General features: G+C 41.3%; 1 protein-coding gene across 6 annotated transcripts in view; it reads right to left on the bottom strand.

Moving 5' to 3' along the window:
* The window catches only part of LOC132887063 (lethal(3)malignant brain tumor-like protein 4), a 156,608-nt gene that overhangs the window by 40,625 nt on the left and 94,100 nt on the right, over nt 1-21,883 (bottom strand). For all 6 annotated transcript variants that reach the window (XM_060922396.1, XM_060922397.1, XM_060922398.1 and 3 more), the window contains one exon: nt 14,178-14,251. In XM_060922396.1, the coding sequence (XP_060778379.1) occupies nt 14,178-14,251 (74 nt within the window). The remainder of the gene's footprint in view (nt 1-14,177; nt 14,252-21,883) is intronic.

The raw sequence follows: 21,883 nt of genomic DNA on the forward strand, positions 1-21,883 counted from the left end.
TGTTCTCCACCCATCAATAATATTGGCCAAGAGAAACGAGCCAAATCCACATGCAACATGCACAGCAGAAAAAGCAAACGTTAAAAGCTATTCAGCAAACACGTCTGAGCAAGGGGAAGGAAATAAAATCTGGATTAAGATAAACTTAATCCTGGCACATTTAAATTTAAACTAACCAAACAGGGTACTGACTGAATTCATACACGTGAAGTTGAGACTGGCATGGCTTCATTGTGGAGGCCCAGTGGGTGGCTATGGTGTTCAGTGAGCTGTGCTGACCCCTGGGTAGAAAGGCCGCGCTCAGAATGGCTATACCCTCTGTCCACTACCAGTTGGCATGGAAGCCGCTGCTATAGCAACAGATGGGGCTCTGAATTTGTGCGCCTCTACCTCTGCCCCCAAGGACAGTAAATGTGGCACAGTTCCACCATGATCACATGAAATGTGAGGAGAAAATGACACGTTTTTGTACTGTGGGAAATCGCATACACAAGGGGTGCACAACAGGAGAAGAGTGGAAGCAAAATCTCTTGGGTTGTCAGAGTGGTTTTATGGTTGAGGACAGGCCAGCAGTGTTTGGGAAAGATACTGGAAGGGGGGGAAAAAAACGGAAAAAAAAAACCCCACACCCACTCCTCTATACCAATATGGATGGGAGAAAAACAGCGCAAAAGTCTAAACAATGTGCATACAATACAGCCAGAGAACATTAGGAAAAAGATGCACAAAATGGTGGAAAAAGAAAAAGTGAGTCAGCCAGGGAAGGGGGCAGGGTGTACAAGTGAAAATGGATAGAAAAGGACAGCAGAGAGGATGAAGGAGAGGAAGAGGGTGGAAGAGAACAGAATGTGGGCTTCAGGTGATGGTGAATGACACAGTGGGTGAGAATGTGGTGATGGCACTTCCGTGTCACACAGTGGAGGACACATTAGCAAGTTTCCTCCAGCAGCCATCCTCGACTGGAATGACATCTGACACACTGTTATTCCATTTCCATGATCCATTACAAAAAGTTTGGTTCTGTGACAAACTACAGTGCCTAAAATTATGCCATATCTTTGTAACTCATCATGAAGTCTGCCTTCATTATGGAAGGTAGACTGGAATATTATTAGCTTGGGTGCCAAATGTTCTTTGCCTACATCCTGGCAGACTGGGACCATTATATTCACCGTCAGTATGCAATGTAATAATGAAGTGAGTGGGTGTGTGGGAATTTCGCTGATCTGCAGGACTGGGGGTGGGGTGGGGGGGTGTAAATCTCAAAAATACCACGATACTTACCGTAACATTCCTGTATCGCAATACACAAGTTTGCGAACAAACTGTCAGAAAAACTGTTGCATTTTAAAATAATGCTGCGACAACCGACTTCAAAAATGATTTAAAACACCAACAAGTACAACATAATGCCTAAGTGTCACTGACGTGATGCCTTTGATGCCAAGTCCATTTCTTTCTTGTTACTGATTTGTAAGGCTCAAATACCCTTAAAATACATACTATGGTGTCCATATAGATTACTTCAAAACAGGAAGGAAGCCATTTATGAAAACTGTTTCAGACAGTTGACCGTGTGCCATGTTTGGATCAATTCACCAGTTTATCCAGTTTTAATCCAGAGGAAAATTTCACCGGTTCTTCTACTGGCTACACTGATCATTCAATACAAATCCTTCAAAAACATAACCACTTGTTCTGATACGACTCTAAAGAGAATCTCAGATAGACACCCAAATGGACAGAAGCAAAAACAACCTGAACAAGTGTTGCCAGGCAAAACAACCCACGCCCGGTAGCACTTGTGATGAATATGAAGGAAGATATCGCTGGAGAAAACAAATAACCCTATGGGTACATGTGGCTATGCTTATAAATAAAATAATTTTCTGATACCATGTCCATACAGTAAATACAGCACGCATATATGACATCTGACATTTCAAACTTAAAAGTCACAGAAGTAAAATACATCAAGTGTCTGTACTTTATATTATTCTACTCTTACAGTTTTCAAAACTGAAACCTCCGAACCGAGGCTGACATACACACGCTGTCACCAAGACCGAAGCTGTTATTTCCTGGAAATGCCCCCAGCTCAGTGGAACACACTTTCCCTATAATGAGCATAAACATGTCTGAAAGCGATTTCTTTAGTCTAGTCCACTTATTTTGAATGGTGAACCGAACTGTATACGCTCACTGGCCATTTTAATCAGAACGTGTATGCACATGCATTGTTACACTCCTGCAGCACAATAAACAGTGGCTAGCGCCTCTATGAGGCAGTAGCCACAACAAAAAGAATTTTGACCTTTTTGGTGACTTGGACCGGATGACCAGGGCTTAATTTGAGCCGGAACAAGATCCGTAACCTCCGTTGTCGGATCCGGCAGCTATCTTCATTTCATTCGGTGTTCCGGCAACTATTTAAATGGATCAGATCACCTCCGTGACCATCACAAAGGGTAAAAAAAAAAAAAAAAAATTAAATAAGTAAATAAAAATTTGTTTAGTGTTCGGTTTTGATATCTGTTGTTGATTTCTCTCCTAGGACATCCACAAAATCTATGCGAAAGGGGAAGAGGGAGGGTGTGTGTGTATACACTTCCGCTCAATAGAACACCGGGTTTTTTTGTAGCCGTTAGCTTGCGCTGTGGAAAAAAAATGGCAAAAAAACAAGAAAGCTTACTAAAATTTTTAAAATGAATTCTCCAACTTGTTTTGTAAACCCTTTATTTCTTAACTATTACTTGAATTGATTGCACTTATGTTTGCTGGCACTGCTTTTAAATTATTCTCTTTTTTGGGCTTTTTCCACCTTTATTGGATAGGACAGTGTAGAGACAGGAAATGAGCAGGAGAAAAACAGGGAGGGCTCGGAAAATGACCGCAGGTCGGAATCGAACCGGGTCCCTGGATTTATGGTATGGCGCCTTATCCACCTGAGCCACTAAGTCCTGCTGACACTGCTTTTAAATACCCTACTTAAATCCTTAAAATGAGTCATTTAACTCATGTCTTGTGTGATCTGATCTCCAATGGTGAAATAAACTGGTTGTGATACGAGCACAGTCTGTTATTTTAGAAGATAAATTTAATATATAATTTAATATATAGCCTAATAAAAAATAATATTTTATAACATCACAACATATTACTGTCTGTAACTGTTCGTCACTAAAGCATTTTCTAAGATCATAATGTCTGATATTATTTAATTTATTTATTTTTACACACACAATAGGCGTGTGCGTAAAGTTATAGTAAGCCACCCCCCGCCTTTTTTTTTTTTTTGAGCCTACCTCCTGCGTTCTGGGACCTCCCACTTCACAAATTAAGCACTGTGGACGACCCTCAATGTTGGTTCTATTTGAGACCAATGCCCATCTCTCCTGAAAGTTTCATGAAAATTGACCCAGCCGTTTTCCTGTAATATCATTTAAATAAAGTCTGTAATTGCTATTTAAAAAAAAAAAAACCAACACCTCATAGAAGCAACAGTGACAATCCCAACATCAATATTATATTGCCCAGCCCTAATACAGGACTGCTGTTTACTTTTTGGCCTTTACTTTGCTGACCATTTATTCAAGACACACCCACACACACCTTGATACTTTTTTTTTTTAATCCAATCCTTTTTGAAACCGCTCATTTAAAACAATAGGCCCCCCCCCATCGTCACTTCATTGTGCTAAAATCAAGACAGGACAATGACCAGAAGAAAAATGACAAAATTGGAGCAGATATTAAACATAAATAAATAAATAAATGGGGGGGGGGGGGGGGGGGGGGGGGGGGGGGGTTATGGTTTTGAGGACAAAAATATACAAAGAGTTGTTAAAATGTACAGAATGTGGTCTTTTAAGCATAAATTAACTACATTACTGGCTGAGAGTCTCCAGGCATACCCGTGCTGACATGGAAGCACAAGTTAGTTGTGCTACAATAATCCTTGCATATAGAGATCTTGCAGTCACGTGACCGGAAAGTACACAACCCCCATCTTGTCGGTCAAAAACACCGCTGAATACTGCTGCACTCGTGTACAGAATGGATCAATTTCAACCGACGGACTACACGGCTCATTTTTCTAACGAACAGATAACTAGATATATGTCTAAAATAAACGATCTACAGATTTGTGACCCTTATGGCTTTCCGGACGGAGTTTTCACAACCGGATTTTGAACTGCCAGCGGAATACCCGGACGTGTATGATTACCTCATCAACTTTCCCTCGCTGTTCAGTGGTGAAGCACTGCGTGCTTATAAATCTCTGGACAGTTATCTCTACAGAAATTCAGGATTTGTCAGCGACTCAGATGTGGCATCTTGTAACAAGAATCTTCATTGGATGGGTAAGTCACTTGAGTATAGCACTGACCAGCCGATTATAGAATAGAATAAGGTAATTCCAAATTGTCCGTCTTGTTTACATGGATCTGGCGTTGGAGAGGTAGAGGCTTGGCAGTGGAGGTTTGAGTGGCTGTTTTCTGAGCTTAGTCAACAGGCCGGCTCTGCCTGCAGCCTCGCTTTTGCTCCCGACGCCGCCTCCTTCGCTTTGCTTCCGATAACAATCCACGGAGACCCTGCTGGTCTCGGTGTCTCGTCCGTAATGTTTTTTTTTTTTTTTCTCGTCCGGAATGTTGTGCATGCGATGGAAATCGCGACAAACCGTCATTTTCTGCTGGAAACCAATGTCCAGTAAGTCCATACGGTTGTAGTGGATATTGAAGTCTGATACAGACGAACAACACGCAAAAATACACACAAAAAACGTGCACAGGTAGGGAGAGCTTGTAGCCGCAGCCGTTGTAGTAGAATTGTATATAGTGGGGTTTTCCAGAAGAAAAGGTAGAAGTAAAAGCAGAAGTAGAACCAGAAGTAGAAGGCGGAATATGGCGTTTGACCGACACGATGGCGTCTGTCACAATCTGGATCGGCTGTGACGTCACATGCAAGTGCTCCATAGATCAATTCTTCTTGTTGGCTTTCTTGCACCTTTGCAGACGATCTTAACAGCTGCCAATTGATACAGTAATGCTTATCATCGTTATTCATGTCATTGTCTGAAATACTTGAGGAAATCAGTGAAGAAATGGTGCTGGCGCTATGGTCCATTTTGTCGAACACGGCCGTGTATTGTAAGTGACGTCACACTTTACGGAAACCATTCGGGGATTTTAGGTATACAGGAATTTGTTTGTGGAATAGCCGACCTCGATCACTGCAATCTCGTCAAACACGTGATCATTTTAAGAAACCGGTGAAACTGTTTTTATGGAGTAAATTCCAAACCCAGTTTTATGATGTGCATGTAACAATTTTTAAATCATTTTGGTGCCATTTCTGTAATCTAGTTGTATGCCGTGATAATTACAGTTAGCATTTTTTTTTGCTTATGACCTGATCATTGTTCATACAATTTTGCCAATTTATTGTCTCTTATATTTTGTTTCCTACTGTCAAGAGGACCACATTGGAAATAAGTGTATTTTATACTTTGTGTTACCCTTGGTGCTTTTATACATGTATGAATTTTACCAAATAAATCCACACCATACCAGCAGCTCGGGTGTTTCTGGCAATATTGCTGCCTTTTTTCGTACAAGTGCATCCTGCTGTAATGTTCAATGGCTATTAATCTGTCAATCAAATAAACAACACACCACACACACCGATTAAGAGCCAATAACTAATCCAATGACTAGCACAGTGCTGCCCTCCTGGCTTCATCCCATCAATCAGCCTTGTTCAGGTCAATCCACACACACACAAAATACATCAGTGCAAATCAGCATCAACCTCTAAGCCAAACTCAAGGAGGAGTATTACTGTGCAGTTTGCACTTTGTTTCCTCGCTCTCTCCATCATGATCAATTGTCTATTTTTGTCTGTCCTCCAAGATGACGGAGCCACAGATATGCTCACGAAGTCCCTTGCACCTCACAGAGGACAGAACAGCAAGAAACTAAGCTCTGAGAAAGAATTATGACTGATGTAATGTTAAAGCGTAATGCAAAACTACAGAATGTAATCTTAAGTGTAAATAATAATTATGCCAACTTGTACTGATTTTTAGGGCATTATGGTACCGGTAGAAAAATATGGCATACACGATGTAGAAGTGCTATAGACGAGCGCTTTTGTTTTGTTGCTGCTGTTTTCCCGCTCCTCAGGAGCTCACTGCAGTTTAATAAAACAGCATTATCTCCCAAACCACATAAAAGTGCCTCTAATCGTCAATCATCAAAATCTAGTTTGGTGGCTGTATACAGAGAAAGGAAAATATTCCACAGGATGGTACCAGCAACTCTAGAATAATCACCAACAGCAGCAATGAAAACCCCACCACCTCAACAATTTTTTTCCCCATAAAAATCCACTGTTTAAGATCAGTCACAGCGTCTTAAAGATTTAGCAACTGAAAGCTTCCATGACTCACTGAGTCTCAAAATATCTCTGCATACTCAGCAAGAAGCTCCACATCCACAGCCTGCCAACAATGAGCTCCAAGCAAAAGGAGAGAAGTAAACTGTAGGCCTCAAGGGCTGTGAAAGAACCAAAAATGAAAACACATCCAATCTCTCTTCTTCCTGAGTCATTCGAAAAGCTTCCTGCGTTTCAAGTCAATTGAATTTCATGTTTCAAGATTCAAGTTTTCAAAAACAATAACATTTCACTGTTTATCTCATCTCATTATCTCTAGCTGCTTTATCCTGTTCTACAGGGTCGCAGGCAAGCTGGAGCCTATCCCAGCTGACTACGGGCGAAAGGCGGGGTACACCCTGGACAAGTCGCCAGGTCATCACAGGGCTGACACAGACAACCATTCACACTCACATTCACACCTACGGTCAATTTAGAGTCACCAGTTAACCTAACCTGCATGTCTTTGGACTGTGGGGGAAACCGGAGCACCCGGAGGAAACCCACGCGGACACGGGGAGAACATGCAAACTCCACACAGAAAGGCCCTCGCCGGCCACGGGGCTCGAACCCGGACCTTCTTGCTGTGAGGCGACAGCGCTAACCACTACACCACCGTGCCGCCCCATTCACTGTTTATGCAAGAGTGATTTCAGATATTTATTCCATTTGAATTGAATTCCAGTGTGCATGGCCCTCTTTGGCATAGTTCGTCTGGGCAAGCGAACACAGCGGCTGAGCGCGGACCAAAATAACTAGTGTTGCTCGATAGAACGTACATTTAAAAGCCTCAACCGAATGTGGTAATCAAAGTGACTTCTAGTTGATGGAGGACAACTGAGCTGTCGCAGACTAAGGGCCCGTTCACGGGCCCAACAACGGCAACCAAGTGCTGCTCATGACCATATCCATAAGCTTTTCTAAAACCTGCATAAACGCAGATGAAATGAACACAGTACAGACGAGAGGCTTTGTGCATACATGAATTTTAACAGTGAGCATAAACGAGCCTTAACCAACTACAGAATTTAAAAAAAAGTGCTATATGTAGCATTGGCCACCTGTCGCACTTGTACTCTACCCTCCAAATAAACTGGAGGCAGTGCATCACCAGAAAGTTGGGGTGAATATAACCAAAGTCCTTATAGCAATAAGTCTCACCACTTGGCACTTGCCTCCGGGCCATTATTCCAGGCCCCCATCTAACTTAATAGGGAGCAAGCCATAACCGCACTTTTCAATGGTCATCAGGACCAATAAACTGGATGCATAGAACCAGTCAAATCTAATTGGGTGGGTAGGGTGTTGTAACACACCCTTAAAAAGTTCAGGGACTAAGACTAGATTTAAAAAGCCTCCTCAACGGATTATACTTCTATGCAGACAAGATTTCACACCACCACCTTCATTTACGGCTTAATCCAGAACGCCGTGATATGATGCCGTTGGCTATAAGGACTTTGACCACAACAGCTGAAACGGTCATGAACCTCAACTGTGCACGTGTCAGTACACCACCACAGTTGCCTTAACAGGTTTCCTGGTTTGACCGTTATAAAGCAGATGATTGGCTTATTGAGGAGAGGTGCAAGATGTGCATACAACGGTTGTTTTTGGTGTTCGACTTTCCATAGATTTCTAGTCAGGAATCACTGAGTGGTTTGTCTTCTCCCTTATAACATCTCTGATAAAGTTCACTGTTTACACTGAATGTGTGATGTGGAACCACGTTTTTCCTTCTTCTAGTGACCAGCAAGTTGCAGCCAGCAGTACATTTTTCAGTGAATGTTTAAAATAAATTTTGCTAACTACAGTAGCAACATGACCTTTTATTAAATCATAATAGTTCTACCTTAGTGTCAAATCAATAGTGCGTCGGCTGGCAAACAAATTAACACTGTCAGTAATGTTTTACAATTAGCTAAAAGCTATTATGCCAAAAAAAACAAAACAACCCCCCCCCCCCCCCACACACACACACAGCCACCTTAGCATTAACAGCTGTTTACTTGCCAGCAGGGGTGGAAAGTAACGAATTACATTTACTCACGTTACTGTAATTGAGTAGTTTTTGAGTAATTTGTAATTTTCCAAGTAGTTTTTGAAATGGGTAATTTTACTCGAGTACATTTTAAGCCGGGCGGCACGGTGGTGTAGTGGTTAGCGCTGTCGCCTCCCAGCAAGAAGGTCCTGGGTTCGAGCCCCGGGGCCGGCGAGGGCCTTTCTGTGTGGAGTTTGCATGTTCTCCCCGTGTCCGCGTGGGTTTCCTCCGGGTGCTCCGGTTTCCCCCACAGTCCAAAGACATGCAGGTTAGGTTAACTGGTGACTCTAAATTGACCGTAGGTGTGAATGTGAGTGTGAATGGTTGTCTGTGTCTATGTGTCAGCCCTGTGATGACCTGGCGACTTGTCCAGGGTGTACCCCGCCTTTCGCCCGTAGTCAGCTGGGATAGGCTCCAGCTTGCCTGCGACCCTGTAGAAGGATAAAGCGGCTAGAGATAATGAGAATGAGACATTTTAAGCCAAGTACTTTTACTTCGCTACATTGGAAGCCATCCACGTTACTGAGTAAATATTGATAGGGGGAAAATATAATGCAGGGGATCTGCCGGAACTGAAAGGAAATTGCAATGCGCTGGTTTGCGCGTGGTAATTCCATTGTTTCACACAATTTGGATGAAGGCGTTGGAGCAAGATGGCTAGTGCGGAGCCAGATATGGAGATGGAGGATGAAGCACCAGAAGATGCATTAAATCCTGGAGAGAAAAGCCATAGAAACCCTTGGCCAAACCTTGATGACCTATTCGCGTTTAAACGCAAAAAAGGCAGCAACATAATCATGCAATGTAAAATGCGTCTGCCCCGCCGAACCGAGCTTTCAGCGTACAAGACCTTGACATCGAATCTACGAAAGCATGTGGTGGTAAGTAGGCTATAGGCCTATATGCTTTGCCTATTATACCTAAACGGTATATTTATTGTTAACACATTACGCTGTTAAGCACAATCTGGCTTGATACCAATTATTTTCCATCCAGATCACTAACGTTTCAAACCTGAAGTAGCAAGGGTAAGGGAAATTAATCACCTCACGTTTAAAATCGGCTTTAGAGGACAGTCAGAAATAAGAATGCAGGACTTTGCGATTGGTCTCTTAATAAATTATCATCTTTATGTTGGCTTGTGGAACACAGAAGTAATAGCACCATGTTACTGAGCTCAGTTATGAGCTGCGAGTTTGGATATGCACTTTATACGGCTAAAGGTTGATTAAAACAACTTGTGCTGGATATGATTTATGACTCATCCTTTTTTACATCAAATAATTGAAAGTAACTTTTACTCAAATTACATCTCAAATGAAGTCATTTTTTACTTTTACTCGAGTACATTTTCAGATGGGTACTTTTACTTGAGTAGGATTTAAGCAAAGTAGATACTTTTACTCAATTACAATTTTTTCAGTACTCTTTCCACCTCTGCTTGCCAGTCTAGAAGAAGCTGTCAGTTCAGCAGCAAATTTCATTCCTTTTCTCACCAACAGCCATCTCCAGCAGTGGAAGGCAACATCAATGTTAACTCGTTTTGCTTCTATTATTTTCTTTTTTGCGGCCAGTGGTGGCGAGGATGAGAATGGTTGCTTGCCAAGAGTTTCCACCATTATTGCATTTACGGGTCCCTTCATTGACTACCTCTCCTTAAATGGTCTAACTGGGAGCAGTACCATAAACATGACTGACGAGGTTCGAACACCCTCAGGACAGCACTACTTCATCCTCTCATGCTGGATGCTAGTGACACTCCATCACCTCTTGAGGTGCAAAGTGGTACGAGACCTACAGGCCGTCCTGTCTCAGAGCTAGCTGGTTAACACGATAACTTCAGGAGATTCTCTGCAACACACTCGGACATCTTTGATACAAGGTCAAAACTTCTCTTTGCATACTGTTGATAAAGTTTGAATTTAACTAAACATTACAACATAGCTCCTTTAAATGGACACTACTGAATTGTTTGCAAGGATGAGGTTTTTCTTGCCGAGAATGAACGGCTCCATTAGTGTTACATGCATCAGTTATAAAATATGTACAGTAACGTATGCATTCTGTAGGACTAACGCCACATTTCAAAACTTGCAAATTAGCATACAAGCAAGAGACAAAACTGCAGCATATTCTAAATTCTGCTGTGTGGGTTCTTTATGAAATTAGAGTTGTTGATTAGACCACAACATTTGCAAGTATAAAGCGTACAGCATCATCATGTCCCATCAAAGCAGAATCACTGCAGCATTTTAATTAAACCAGGATCCTGGTTGATTAAGGTCTCTGAACTGCTTATGAAATAACATTTTTCCCCTTCGAAGGTTTATGTATATTTATATTTAAAAAAAAAAACCAGAACTTTTGCCTGTTGTTTCTAATAGACCTTTATTATTACTGTGACCACGTTTGATCTCAGGACAAAAAAAGATTGCCGTTTTCTGCAGCACTTATAGTCTACATACAGCGATGCCTAGAATAAACAAAAGCAAACATTAAAAATAAAATCTCGCCATTTGCTGGACTGACGGAGGAGGGAGAACGTGAGGAGTGTGCTCTGTCGGTATGCGTGCGTGGTTATGCAGGCTTGACAATGGTGGTAATACGTTCTGTCGTTGTGTCCAGGGATCTTTCACTTCGTCTCATCATTCCCTACAAGACCCCATCCTTATTTCCTCCCTCTCCCACACATACATACACACACAGCTAAAATTAGTGTCTCACTGTGCTACACTGCTTGAGAAGAGAAAGCTCCGTGCAGGGGAATATCTCACAGACCCACATGCTCTCAGGAGACACTGTGAGAATATGCTATTTCTGTGGTATTATGAGTGCGCACATACATATCCAGGCTCACAGCCACACACCTTTATTTTCCGATGAAATATTCAAGCCTGATATCACCGCCTCTTTGTACAACAAGACATTATATAACTCAATATAGCTGCCAGCCATCATAAGTGCAGTGAATGGACACAATGAAATTCAAACCAATTTCTTCTGATCTACTTCCGCGGATTATATCCTCAACCCCTGTTACATTAAGGAGTCTGTTACAAAGAAAGAAAAACATCAGAAAATGCATCAAGACTATGACTAGGGGCAGAAAATTAAGTAGCTCATAACAGACAAAACGATGCAGAATGCGTTCCAGTGCTTGAAGTCAACCAGCAGAGAATCACGTCATAATATAAAATGAGGAACATGATGCAGTTCGGTTCTTGCAGTACAAACAGATTTCATGGCTATATGAAATGCATGAATAGCTCCATACGAGGGACGCATCAATACCATTTTAGTGGATATTATGGACCATGATATTTAGCTTTGCTCAAGTTTCCCTAATTTACAGAGTAGTCATGCATTTCGAATGACTAGACTTGCTCTTTATGAGGCTGTGGAGTGGATTTGGAAATGAGCTAGCTACAGCAGTTATGGTTAAAGGAAAAGGCAACTTTTGTACAAAATCACCACAAATAGATAGATAGATAAATATATAAAGTAATCGATCATGGAATTTATAGAGAAAGAACAGACCGCATAACAGTATCTTAACTTTTAATAATATGGGCTTGCGCTGAGCTCAGCGAAGATGCGTTCCGCCATATTGATCTACTGCGTGACGTCATGCGGCCCACCACTGAAAAGAACTCTTCAGTGCCTCATGGTAACAAGGTAAAAAACCAGTACAATCGCTTCTTCAAAGTTTCACCAAATGGTTTTATTTATGCAACTTAAAGCTCATAATACTGTATAACTTTGGTTGAGTAAAAACATGGAGCAAAAACATGGCTGAATCCTGAATGACTCCTATTTGGATTTGTCCTACCAAGCCTACTGTGCATGCGTGAAGCGGCTCGGCTCGGTTTTCCCTTTCGGGCGCTCTCGTTTTCTGTTAGAATTTCATCTCATCTCATTATCTCTAGCCGCTTTATCCTTCTACAGGGTTGCAGGCAAGCTGGAGCCCATCCCAGCTGACTACGGGTGAAAGGCGGGGTACACCCTGGACAAGTCGCCAGGTCATCACAGGGCTGACACATAGACACAGACAACCATTCACACTCACATTCACACCTACGCTCAATTTAGAGTCACCAGTTAACCTAACCTGCATGTCTTTGGACTGTGGGGGAAACTGGAGCACCCGGAGGAAACCCACGCAGACACGGGGAGAACATGCAAACTCCGCACAGAAAGGCCCTTGCCGGCCCCGGGGATCGAACCCAGGACCTTCTTGCTGTGAGGCGACAGCGCTAACCACTACACCACCGTGCCGCCCCCCTGTTAGAATTTGGTAAAGAAAAAAATAAATAATTATTATTTACCAGCTTACCGGGTCCATGAACATAAATCTGACAGCTGACAAGGTCGGGATATAAACGAATCGAATACAAGCCACCCGCCGGGACTCCTAATCACAGTGATCTGTTTGTAAACACTGTTTTCATGGGCTCAGTGACGTCACAGATCAGAGGGAGGCGCATTAACGAAAGATTCTGATTGGTTTATAGTTGCCCACAATCTCAAAATGGCTGCCTCCTCCAACTTCGACTCCTCTGTGTCAATTCATGATTTCAAAGTTAAAAATATTTTTTCATGTTCGATATATAATGGAAATAATTAACGGAATTGATTACGTACATGTTTTTCTCCTATTACACACCTGGTTTTGTACAAAAGTTGCCTTTTCCTTTAAAACACCACATTGGGTAAGAGCAGTTTCATTCCCCTAGCATTGTCTGCAGACACTTTCTTCTTACCTAGCCTGTGTTTGCTGCAGAGTTGGTGCTGTGGACCATCAGTGAGCTCCTTGTGCTGAATTTGAGCTTTTAAAAATATCAGCCAAACCAAGAAGAAACCTTTGTCACACGTACGCTCAAGCACACAGTGAAATTTAACCTCTGCATTTAAAACCATCTGAAGCAGTAAAACACAAGTATTCATCAGGGTCCTTGTACTGTAGCAAGATGTAGTTCCTCAGCTTGACATTTTTCACTGAACATTTTGCAAATTGCTCGTTTTGAAACAAAATTAGTAGTGTGGATTCTGTGAATCAAGCTAGTTCTCTCCTTCACCCTCACTGCTGTCTCTATGGCCCACTATGGCATCTTTAAATGTAATGGAGCCACTCGGCTGTAATACAAAGTCATATTTCTAACTACACCACCCCACTAAAGCCTGAGTTTTGATAGCCTCAGTGTTCATCCTGAGTCAGCCATCATGAGTGTGAAAGAAAGCAGAAAGAAAGGAGGATGCTCGTTCAGTCATTTTTGCTGATAAAGCATCTTCATAAGTAACGAACAAGGACAGATGGCCTACATTACACCAGATCAACACTTCTGAAATCGTATTTGACATTGGTTTTTCTAAAGTAGAACAAGCAAGCACTGAATTTTTCAGTAGTCAAAGAATAAAAAAAAAAAAAAAAAAAAATCAAAAGAATCGCAAATAGCACAAAAATGAACAGGAGCTGTTTCTCTTTACACCAAGGAGGTTTAAAAAAAGAAGAAAAGGAAATCTGCAAATGTATTACTCAGGAAGGCATGATGGATACACTACACCACAGAATGGATTAGATATACTGACAGTATATTCAGGTGAGAGGGATATAAATAGCAGAAGTATAAAGTGTTCGGAGGTAACAAAATCTCAAAGTCTGCCAAGTTCAGACTGTTGCCAAACACCAGATGTCATTTCCTACCTGCAATCATGCTATTTAGCTCAATTTCCTCCTCCTCATCTTTGATGCGCAGATATTTCGTTGACTGTGCAATCCTGAGAGAGAGAGAGAGAGAGAAACAAAAGTGATTACATAGCCAAACAGAGAGGAAGGGGGAAAAAAAAGGTCACCGATTTTTATGGGCTAAGAATGAGTAAGCATGTCTGACAACAGTGGCAGCAGGATGAAGTGTGCACAAGACATCTTACATAAGTAGTACTCATTCAAAAAAAAAAAAAAAAACCCATGATGAAGAGGATTAAGTGTACATTTCATAGCTGTTACACGTTTTTTTTTTTTGGGGGGGGGGGGGAGGATCTGTACCTTCCCTGGTCAGAGGGAATTTTTTTATTTTTTTAAATATTTTTTTGGGCTTTTTTCACCTTTATTATTGGATAGGACAGTGTAGAGACAGGAAATGAGCAGGAGAGAGAGACGGGGAGGGATCGGGAAATGACCTCGGGCCGGAATCGAACCCGAGTCCCCGGATTTATGGTATGGCGCCTTATCCACCTGAGCCACAACGCCCCCAGGTCAGAGGGAATTTTAGCTTTTGCGCCTTAAAGTGCCATTCCACCATTGGATGTATTCTTTGGCATAAAATACAATATATTTTGACAAGATGTATAAATGGCATCACTAAATAGAGAAATCTTTTAGCTTCAAAATGATATATCAAACATAATTTGATAACGACAAGTATATTAATTTTGCGACCAAAGTCACCTACCCTTTTAATTTCCGTGCGTGATGTCATCGGCAGGTTCCCCTTCTTGTGTACCGTGTGACGTGGCACATATCAGCAATGGCGGATAGAACGCGATAAAAATAATACCAATAAATCTAGCTAACTGAAAGATTAACTCAATTTTTCGCAATTTTTTTGGCCCCCATATACGAGGAGAAATGACTCTCTCACTTTGGGGGTTTCCTGGTCTAAAAATAGACCAACACGTGGTACACAAGAAGGGGAACCTGCCGATGACATCACGTTTCACTACCGCGCGGAAATTAAAAGAGTAGGTGACTTTGGTCACAAAATTAATATACTTGTCGTTGTCAAAAAATGTTGCTTGATACATCATTTTGAAGCTAAAAGATTTCTCTGTCTAGTCATGTTGTCATAAAATATATTGTATTTTATGTCAAAGAATACATCCAATGGTGGAATGGCACTAAGGTTTATTATATGCCCACATTTCCAGGTGAAAGATGCATATTTAAAACAAAAACAAAAAAACCCACACTACATGCACTTTACTAGGTAAAAGACACTGAAAAATTACTCACACCTCAAAAAATTAAATCATGAAATTTCATAATTTAATTGAAGGTTAAAAACTTTCATATACTCAATTCCATGTAAAGTGAACTATTTCAAGCCTTTTTTGTTTCAATTTATGGATAGCTTATAGTTCATGAAAGTCAGAAATCCGCCATCCCAAATTATTAGAATATTTCCTAAAATCAAATCAAGAGAGATTTCTATATTGTAAAAACATCCAACTTCTGAAAAGCGTGTTCATTTATATGCTCAATACTTGGTTGGGGCTCTTCTACCACAAATTACTGCATCAATGCAGCATGGCATGGAGGCGATCAGCCTGTGGCACTGCCGAGGTGTTACTGAAGCCCAGATTGCTCTGGTAGCAGCCTTCGCTTGTCTAAATGCTTGGGTTGTGAATTTCATCTTCCTCTTGACAATACCCCATAAGTTCTCTCTGGGGTTCAGGTCAGGTGAGTTGGCTGGCCAATCAAGCACAGTAACATCATGGCTAGCAAACCATTTGATAATCGTTTTGGCACTGTGGGCAGATGCCAAGTCCTGCTGGAAAAGGAAATTGGCATCTCCATAACGCTCGTCAGCAGACAGAGGCATGAAGTACTCCAAAATCTACTAGTAGACGGCTGCGTTGACTTTGGACTTGATAAAAACACAGTGGACCAACACCAGCAAAGGACACGGCACCCCAAATCATCACAGACTGCAGAAACTTCACACTGGACTTCAAACTCCTTGGATTCTGTGCCTCGCCACACTTCCTCCAGACTCTTGGACCTTGATCTCCAAATGAAATGCAAAATTTACCTTCATCTGAAAAGAGGACTTTGGACCACTGAGCAACAGTCCAGTTCTTTCTCTCCTTAGACCAGGTAAGATGTTTCTGTTGTCTCTGGTTCAGGAGGGGCTTGATATTAGGAATGCGATGGTTGCAGCCCCTTTCCTGAAGACATCTGTGCGTGGTGGCTCTTGATGCACTGACACCAGCCTCAGTCCACTCCTTGTGAAGCTCTCAAGTTCTTGAACTGACTTCTCTTGATGATCCTCTCAAGGCTGTGGTCATCCCTGTTGCTTGTGCACTTTTTCCAGCCAGCCTTTTCAGCAATGACCTTCTGTGGTTACCCTCCTTGTGGAAGGTGTCAATGATGGTCTTCTGGAAAATTGTCAAGTCAGCAGTCATCTCCATGATTGTGGTTGTGTGTACTGAACTAGAGATGCACCGTATTTATACTGTTTTACTCAAACTCAAAATGGAATATTCTAAAATTCAGATATTGAATCTGATTTTCATGAGCTATAAGCCATAATCATCAAATTTAAAAACAAAAAAGCTGGAAATATTTTACTTTGTGTAATGTATATATTCAATTTTAACCTTCTGAAGTTATGAAAGTGAAGTTTCATGATATTCTAATTTTTTGAAATGCAGTAGTGTTAGAGCTCAATAAATAAAAGGTTCACCATTGAGGGTGCCTCCTTAGTGAAACACTAATACCCTTCCCTCCCAAAGCAAGTCCACCAATCAATACACTTCATATCCAGAAGGTGGCAGTGGGAATACTTAGTAAATAAAATGCATATACTACTACTACACTGTTCGAGTCCTGGAGTAATACATACTCCAAGTAACTTGGAGAATACTGCATATGGGTTTGGAATCCATCGGAAACAAATTTCACACTTGGGTGACTTCACTAGTGTTTATCTTATTAAACCTTTTTTTAAAAAAGTTTGACCATTATGCTTCAAATGGAGCACTTTCCACAGACATCCAAAATCCAACTTCCCATTCATTACATCCAAAATAATATGGAGGCCCTGTGCCATGGAGTCAGTCGAAATCAGGAGCATTTTCTCCCAGAAGTCAATCTCAGAAGTTTTCAGCACAAAAGTTCTCACAACTTCTGGCTTTTCATATTCAGGTCACTTTCAAAAGATGTTTTTGCAGAATCTGACTCTCCAGATGGATGCGCACAAAATGTAATTGGTTATAAGAGCTGGCTTTTAATTAACTTGGGAAAGTTAGTGCATCTAACAAATTAAGATTAAAAAAAATTCTAAAAGGTAGTCAGTCAAACAGAACAAGAATACAGGTCAGAAAGTAAATCCTTTAGAAATCATCTCTCAAAGGAAAAAAAAAATACACATACAGATGCACCAGTTACATCGTTTTCCATTTTCAAAATGCCATTATCAGAGTGCTGCTGATCTGAAAAGAACAGGAATCCAAGGCCACAGGCTCACTGAAACTGGACAGAAAAAGACCAGGCAACATTTTTACAAATCTCTGTCCAGTTCCTGTGTGCACCATAGCCTCAGGTTCCATGGCTGACCGGAATGGAACCCAGAGTGGTCTTCTACATTTGCAGCCAATCTGCCTTCAAGTTTAGCATGCAGTTTGTGCTGAGATCCCAACGGTTGTAAGAGTGATTAGAGTTACCATAGCCTTCCTGTCAGCGTGAACCAGTCTGGTTGTTCTCCGATTTCGCTCAACAAGGCATTTCACCCTCAAAACTGCAGCTTCCTGTATTGCTTTCCACAAAATTCCATGCAAACTCCAGAAACTTGCGTGTGAAAATCCCAGCTGATTGGCAGTTCCTGAAATCCTCAAACCAGCATCAAAATCACAGCCATCACCCACCCATTCTAGTGGTTCATGATAAACTAAGGCTACATCCACACGACAATGGCAACGAGATTTTTTTTTTTTTTTTTTTTAAATATTGCGTCCACATGGGCAATGGATCAGTAAAATATCAGGTACATATGGCAACGCAACGCTTGCTGAAAACGATGCAATACACATGCCACACCTCTACGTGCGCTGTAAGACGGTCCCATCGGAGACACCAGAACAATAGAAGTAGACGCATGCGCATAAACCCCTTCTTCTGTAGCATCAGCCACTGGCGTAAAGTATACCCCCGCCAGGCCAGAAAAATTTACATCCACACTGCCCAAAATTTCATCCGTTTTTGGGAGAGTGAGGCCTTATCCTCCAGTTCATGATGCGCTAACAGGTAGGGCCATGGGGGGGGGGGGCTAGTGCAGTTAAAACGAGGCTAATGAGTGAAAAAGTACCTGATTTAAAATGGGATTTGAATAAAAGTTACTTTTTATCTTTCTTCTCAATAATGCAATGTTTCTTTTTCTTGAATATTGTTCTCCATGACCACCAGCCATCCTCCAACACATTGATCCAAGATAGGTTGGTTATGTAAAATAGTTTAAAAAAAAACAAACAAACAAAAAAAAAACCTGCACAAGGTAGCGTAATTTTCTTTAATTTCCGCCAGATTGTTTTATTATTGTGCTGCATTTCATTTTTACTCGGTAGGCCTTTTCAGGCCTGGTTCCATTGTAATTGAATAAGATACCCAGGCCAAAATTTACTTGAGTAAAATTAAAATTACTCATTTTTATATTACTCATAAAACTTCTCATAACAGTAATGTGAGTAAATGTTAGTTGCTTGCACCCCTGTGTTTGACAGATTTATTCTTTATGCAAACTTTTACTTAAACTTATGATGTATTTTATTTAACCATACTCTGGCTTTTAAAAGAGTTTCATTTTTATTTTCCTAAACCTTATTGAACCTTATGCAATTATCATTATTAATGTTACTGTTATCGTTACTGCTTACTGAGCTGTATGAACTGTGAGCTTTGTCACGTCATACACCATTTTTATTGTTGGATTTATTTGTAATAAATGGATAGCCTACTCTGCTGGTGTACTGAATATGAATGAATTAACAAAACATCTAGGCCTATGGGTTAGGCAGTCCTATACGTGTTTAATGGGCCTGGGCTGTCAGGGGCTGAGCCCTGGCACTTTTTTCACACTTTTCAGCAATCAAAAGAGAGATATACACACAGAGAGAGAGAGAGAGAGAGAGAGAGAGAGAGAGAGAGAGAGAGAGAGAGAGGAGGCCGTGGCAGGTGGCCTGGGGGGGGGGGGGGGGGGGGGGCACACTTTTAGTAGCTGCAGGGGGGCCCCCCCAAGTACTTGCGTTACGCCAGTGGCATCAGCCACAAAGTTTTGATTATTAATCAGTAGCATAAAACGAAAGACACGGAAAGAGGAATGAATGGGGGTAGATGGAAGCCGGTACGCCAACATTCTGATATCCTCCAGAATTCTTTAATGGTCCAGAATAAATTGAATGCTACATGTTGATGGATTACTTTGTTCTTCTACGCCCTTTTTGAGGAATGTATTGTTGGACTTAAACCAACATCTGAAGAGGTGAGAGCGCCCTTTTTTTTTTTTCCCTATTTTTGCTGGCGGGATTGTTTTTGGAAAGCGCACGGGCGGTGCGCGGTTTGGTACTGCTTCCGCAGTGTTTGGACTAAAGACTCTGCCCTAAGGGCTATTCTCTCACTTTGCACCATTACACAATAAATACTCACAGTGAAAATATTTTGTAAGCGCATTTCATGAACCAAGTTATAGGATTTGTTGACAACTCGCATCGAGTTCGTTACACTTCTATCCAGCGTGAAGCACTGACAGTCATGTGGTTGTGACGTCATCGCAAACAAATCCGTTCTACTCATCCAGACGACTTCGCAATGGCGCCGTTGTCAGATTTTTCCACTCTGGAGCCCGTTCTCAAAAGATTGCGTTTTGGGGCACCCAAAACGCCGGTGCCATGTGGACGCCAGGCCGAAATGATAATTTTATCAGATTCACCTGAATCCGTTGCCGTGTGGACAGGGCCTAAAGCTCTTGACCTGTATCTGAAGGACTTCATGCATTGTGCATGATTGGCCACTCTGCACGACTGGCCAATCAAAGTGCACAGTGTGTCTATTCATGAGGCAAGACACCGACACTATAAGGCAAAAGATATCCATTTCAAGTTAAACTGAACAGATTTCATTTAGATATACAATACCACTTAAAAGAAAGCTTTCGCAATATCCTACAGTTAGTTCAGAGTCATATAACATGCAGGCCAAGACAGGAAAAGGAAGAGAAATGCCATCTTGTTCTCATGGAGAGGTCAAAGAACCGTCTCTGAATCAGCCCGAGAGAGAAAATAAGCCTGAGCCAAGACAGACTCTGAGAATTCCTCTTGTTTATAGTTTGTGCAGAAATAGCTCCACAAAAACATGTTATTAGTGAAAGTAAACTAAAACAGAACTTGAGCAATTAATGGTGAGAAATAAAAAGATGGGATTAGTGAATTCTTGGTGAAAAAGCTGTGAAATGAAGCGATTCACTGAACAGCTGCTGCAGAAAACTTGACTATAGACCATCAGAGTCAGATTTTACATGAGAAGAGACAGGATTTAATAGATTCATTGTTTTGCTGGCACAGACAAAACAGGATTATTTGTGTAACACCATTTGAAAAAGATTCTTGACCATTTTCGAGGCAAGACATTTAATAATTCTCAATTATCTTACTTCCATTACATTCTCTCCCACCATTTCCCTTTGGAGGACTTTTTTTTTTTTTTTCCTCTTGTCCCTATTGCACAAGCCCATCCTTACGGAACTTAAACTGTTCTATGTTCTGCCTTCACTGAAGGGGCCATCCATCTCCTCGGACACCTACACAGTATTAACATAACCCTTGGAACATACAAAGCCATTTAACATTAATCACGCAGGGAACATGAAGTGCCCTCGTGTGCTTGGTACTGAAAAACATGACCGTACATTCATTCTCTCCGTTCTCTGCGTCATGGGAAATGCAGGACTAATGCCAATTATATTAACACCTAGACAAGTTGGGGCTGTTCCGCCCACATGGCAAAGTGGCAATAAATCTCACTGCTACCCAAGTGTAATGAAATATGACCGATTTAGTGTATGTGGGCCATCCAGAAATTTAGATACTAATTATTCTTTTTCTTCAGATACCATTCATGTTAAGCATGGGATTGCAGGTGGTAGTTTTAAGCCAGTTTTACACTGTGCGATTACAGCAGATTACTACTTGTCACACTTAGAGTTTACCCCATACAAAGCTTGCCTGAATTCTAGAACAGACTGTGCGATGTGATCATGTAACATATTAATAAACAGGTGATCACCCCCCCCCCCCCAAAAAAAAAAAACCCACATACTGATCAGTCGAGAAATGGACCATTTCTTGATAAGTCACCTCAAGGGACTCGGCAAAATGGCAGCCAATCACTGTCACCATACGTGAGGAAGAATTACAAATTATGAAAGAAAATGCTGTTCCTAAAAAGCACTAGAGATGCTATGAAGTTTGGTCTAAAACTATTCAAAGGGAAGGTGGAATTGAGATTTTATCCATTTACTCATTTAAAAAAAAAACAAAAAAAAAACCAACAAACCTAGACACCATTTTATGTGAGTCGGCATAGATAAGCGACAAGCCTTGCACACATTACATTTGTATGCCACTTCTGAAGTTTGAAAT

This window comes from Neoarius graeffei, chromosome 5 (genome assembly GCF_027579695.1).
Source record: "Neoarius graeffei isolate fNeoGra1 chromosome 5, fNeoGra1.pri, whole genome shotgun sequence".
Classification (NCBI taxonomy): Eukaryota; Metazoa; Chordata; class Actinopteri; order Siluriformes; family Ariidae; genus Neoarius; species Neoarius graeffei.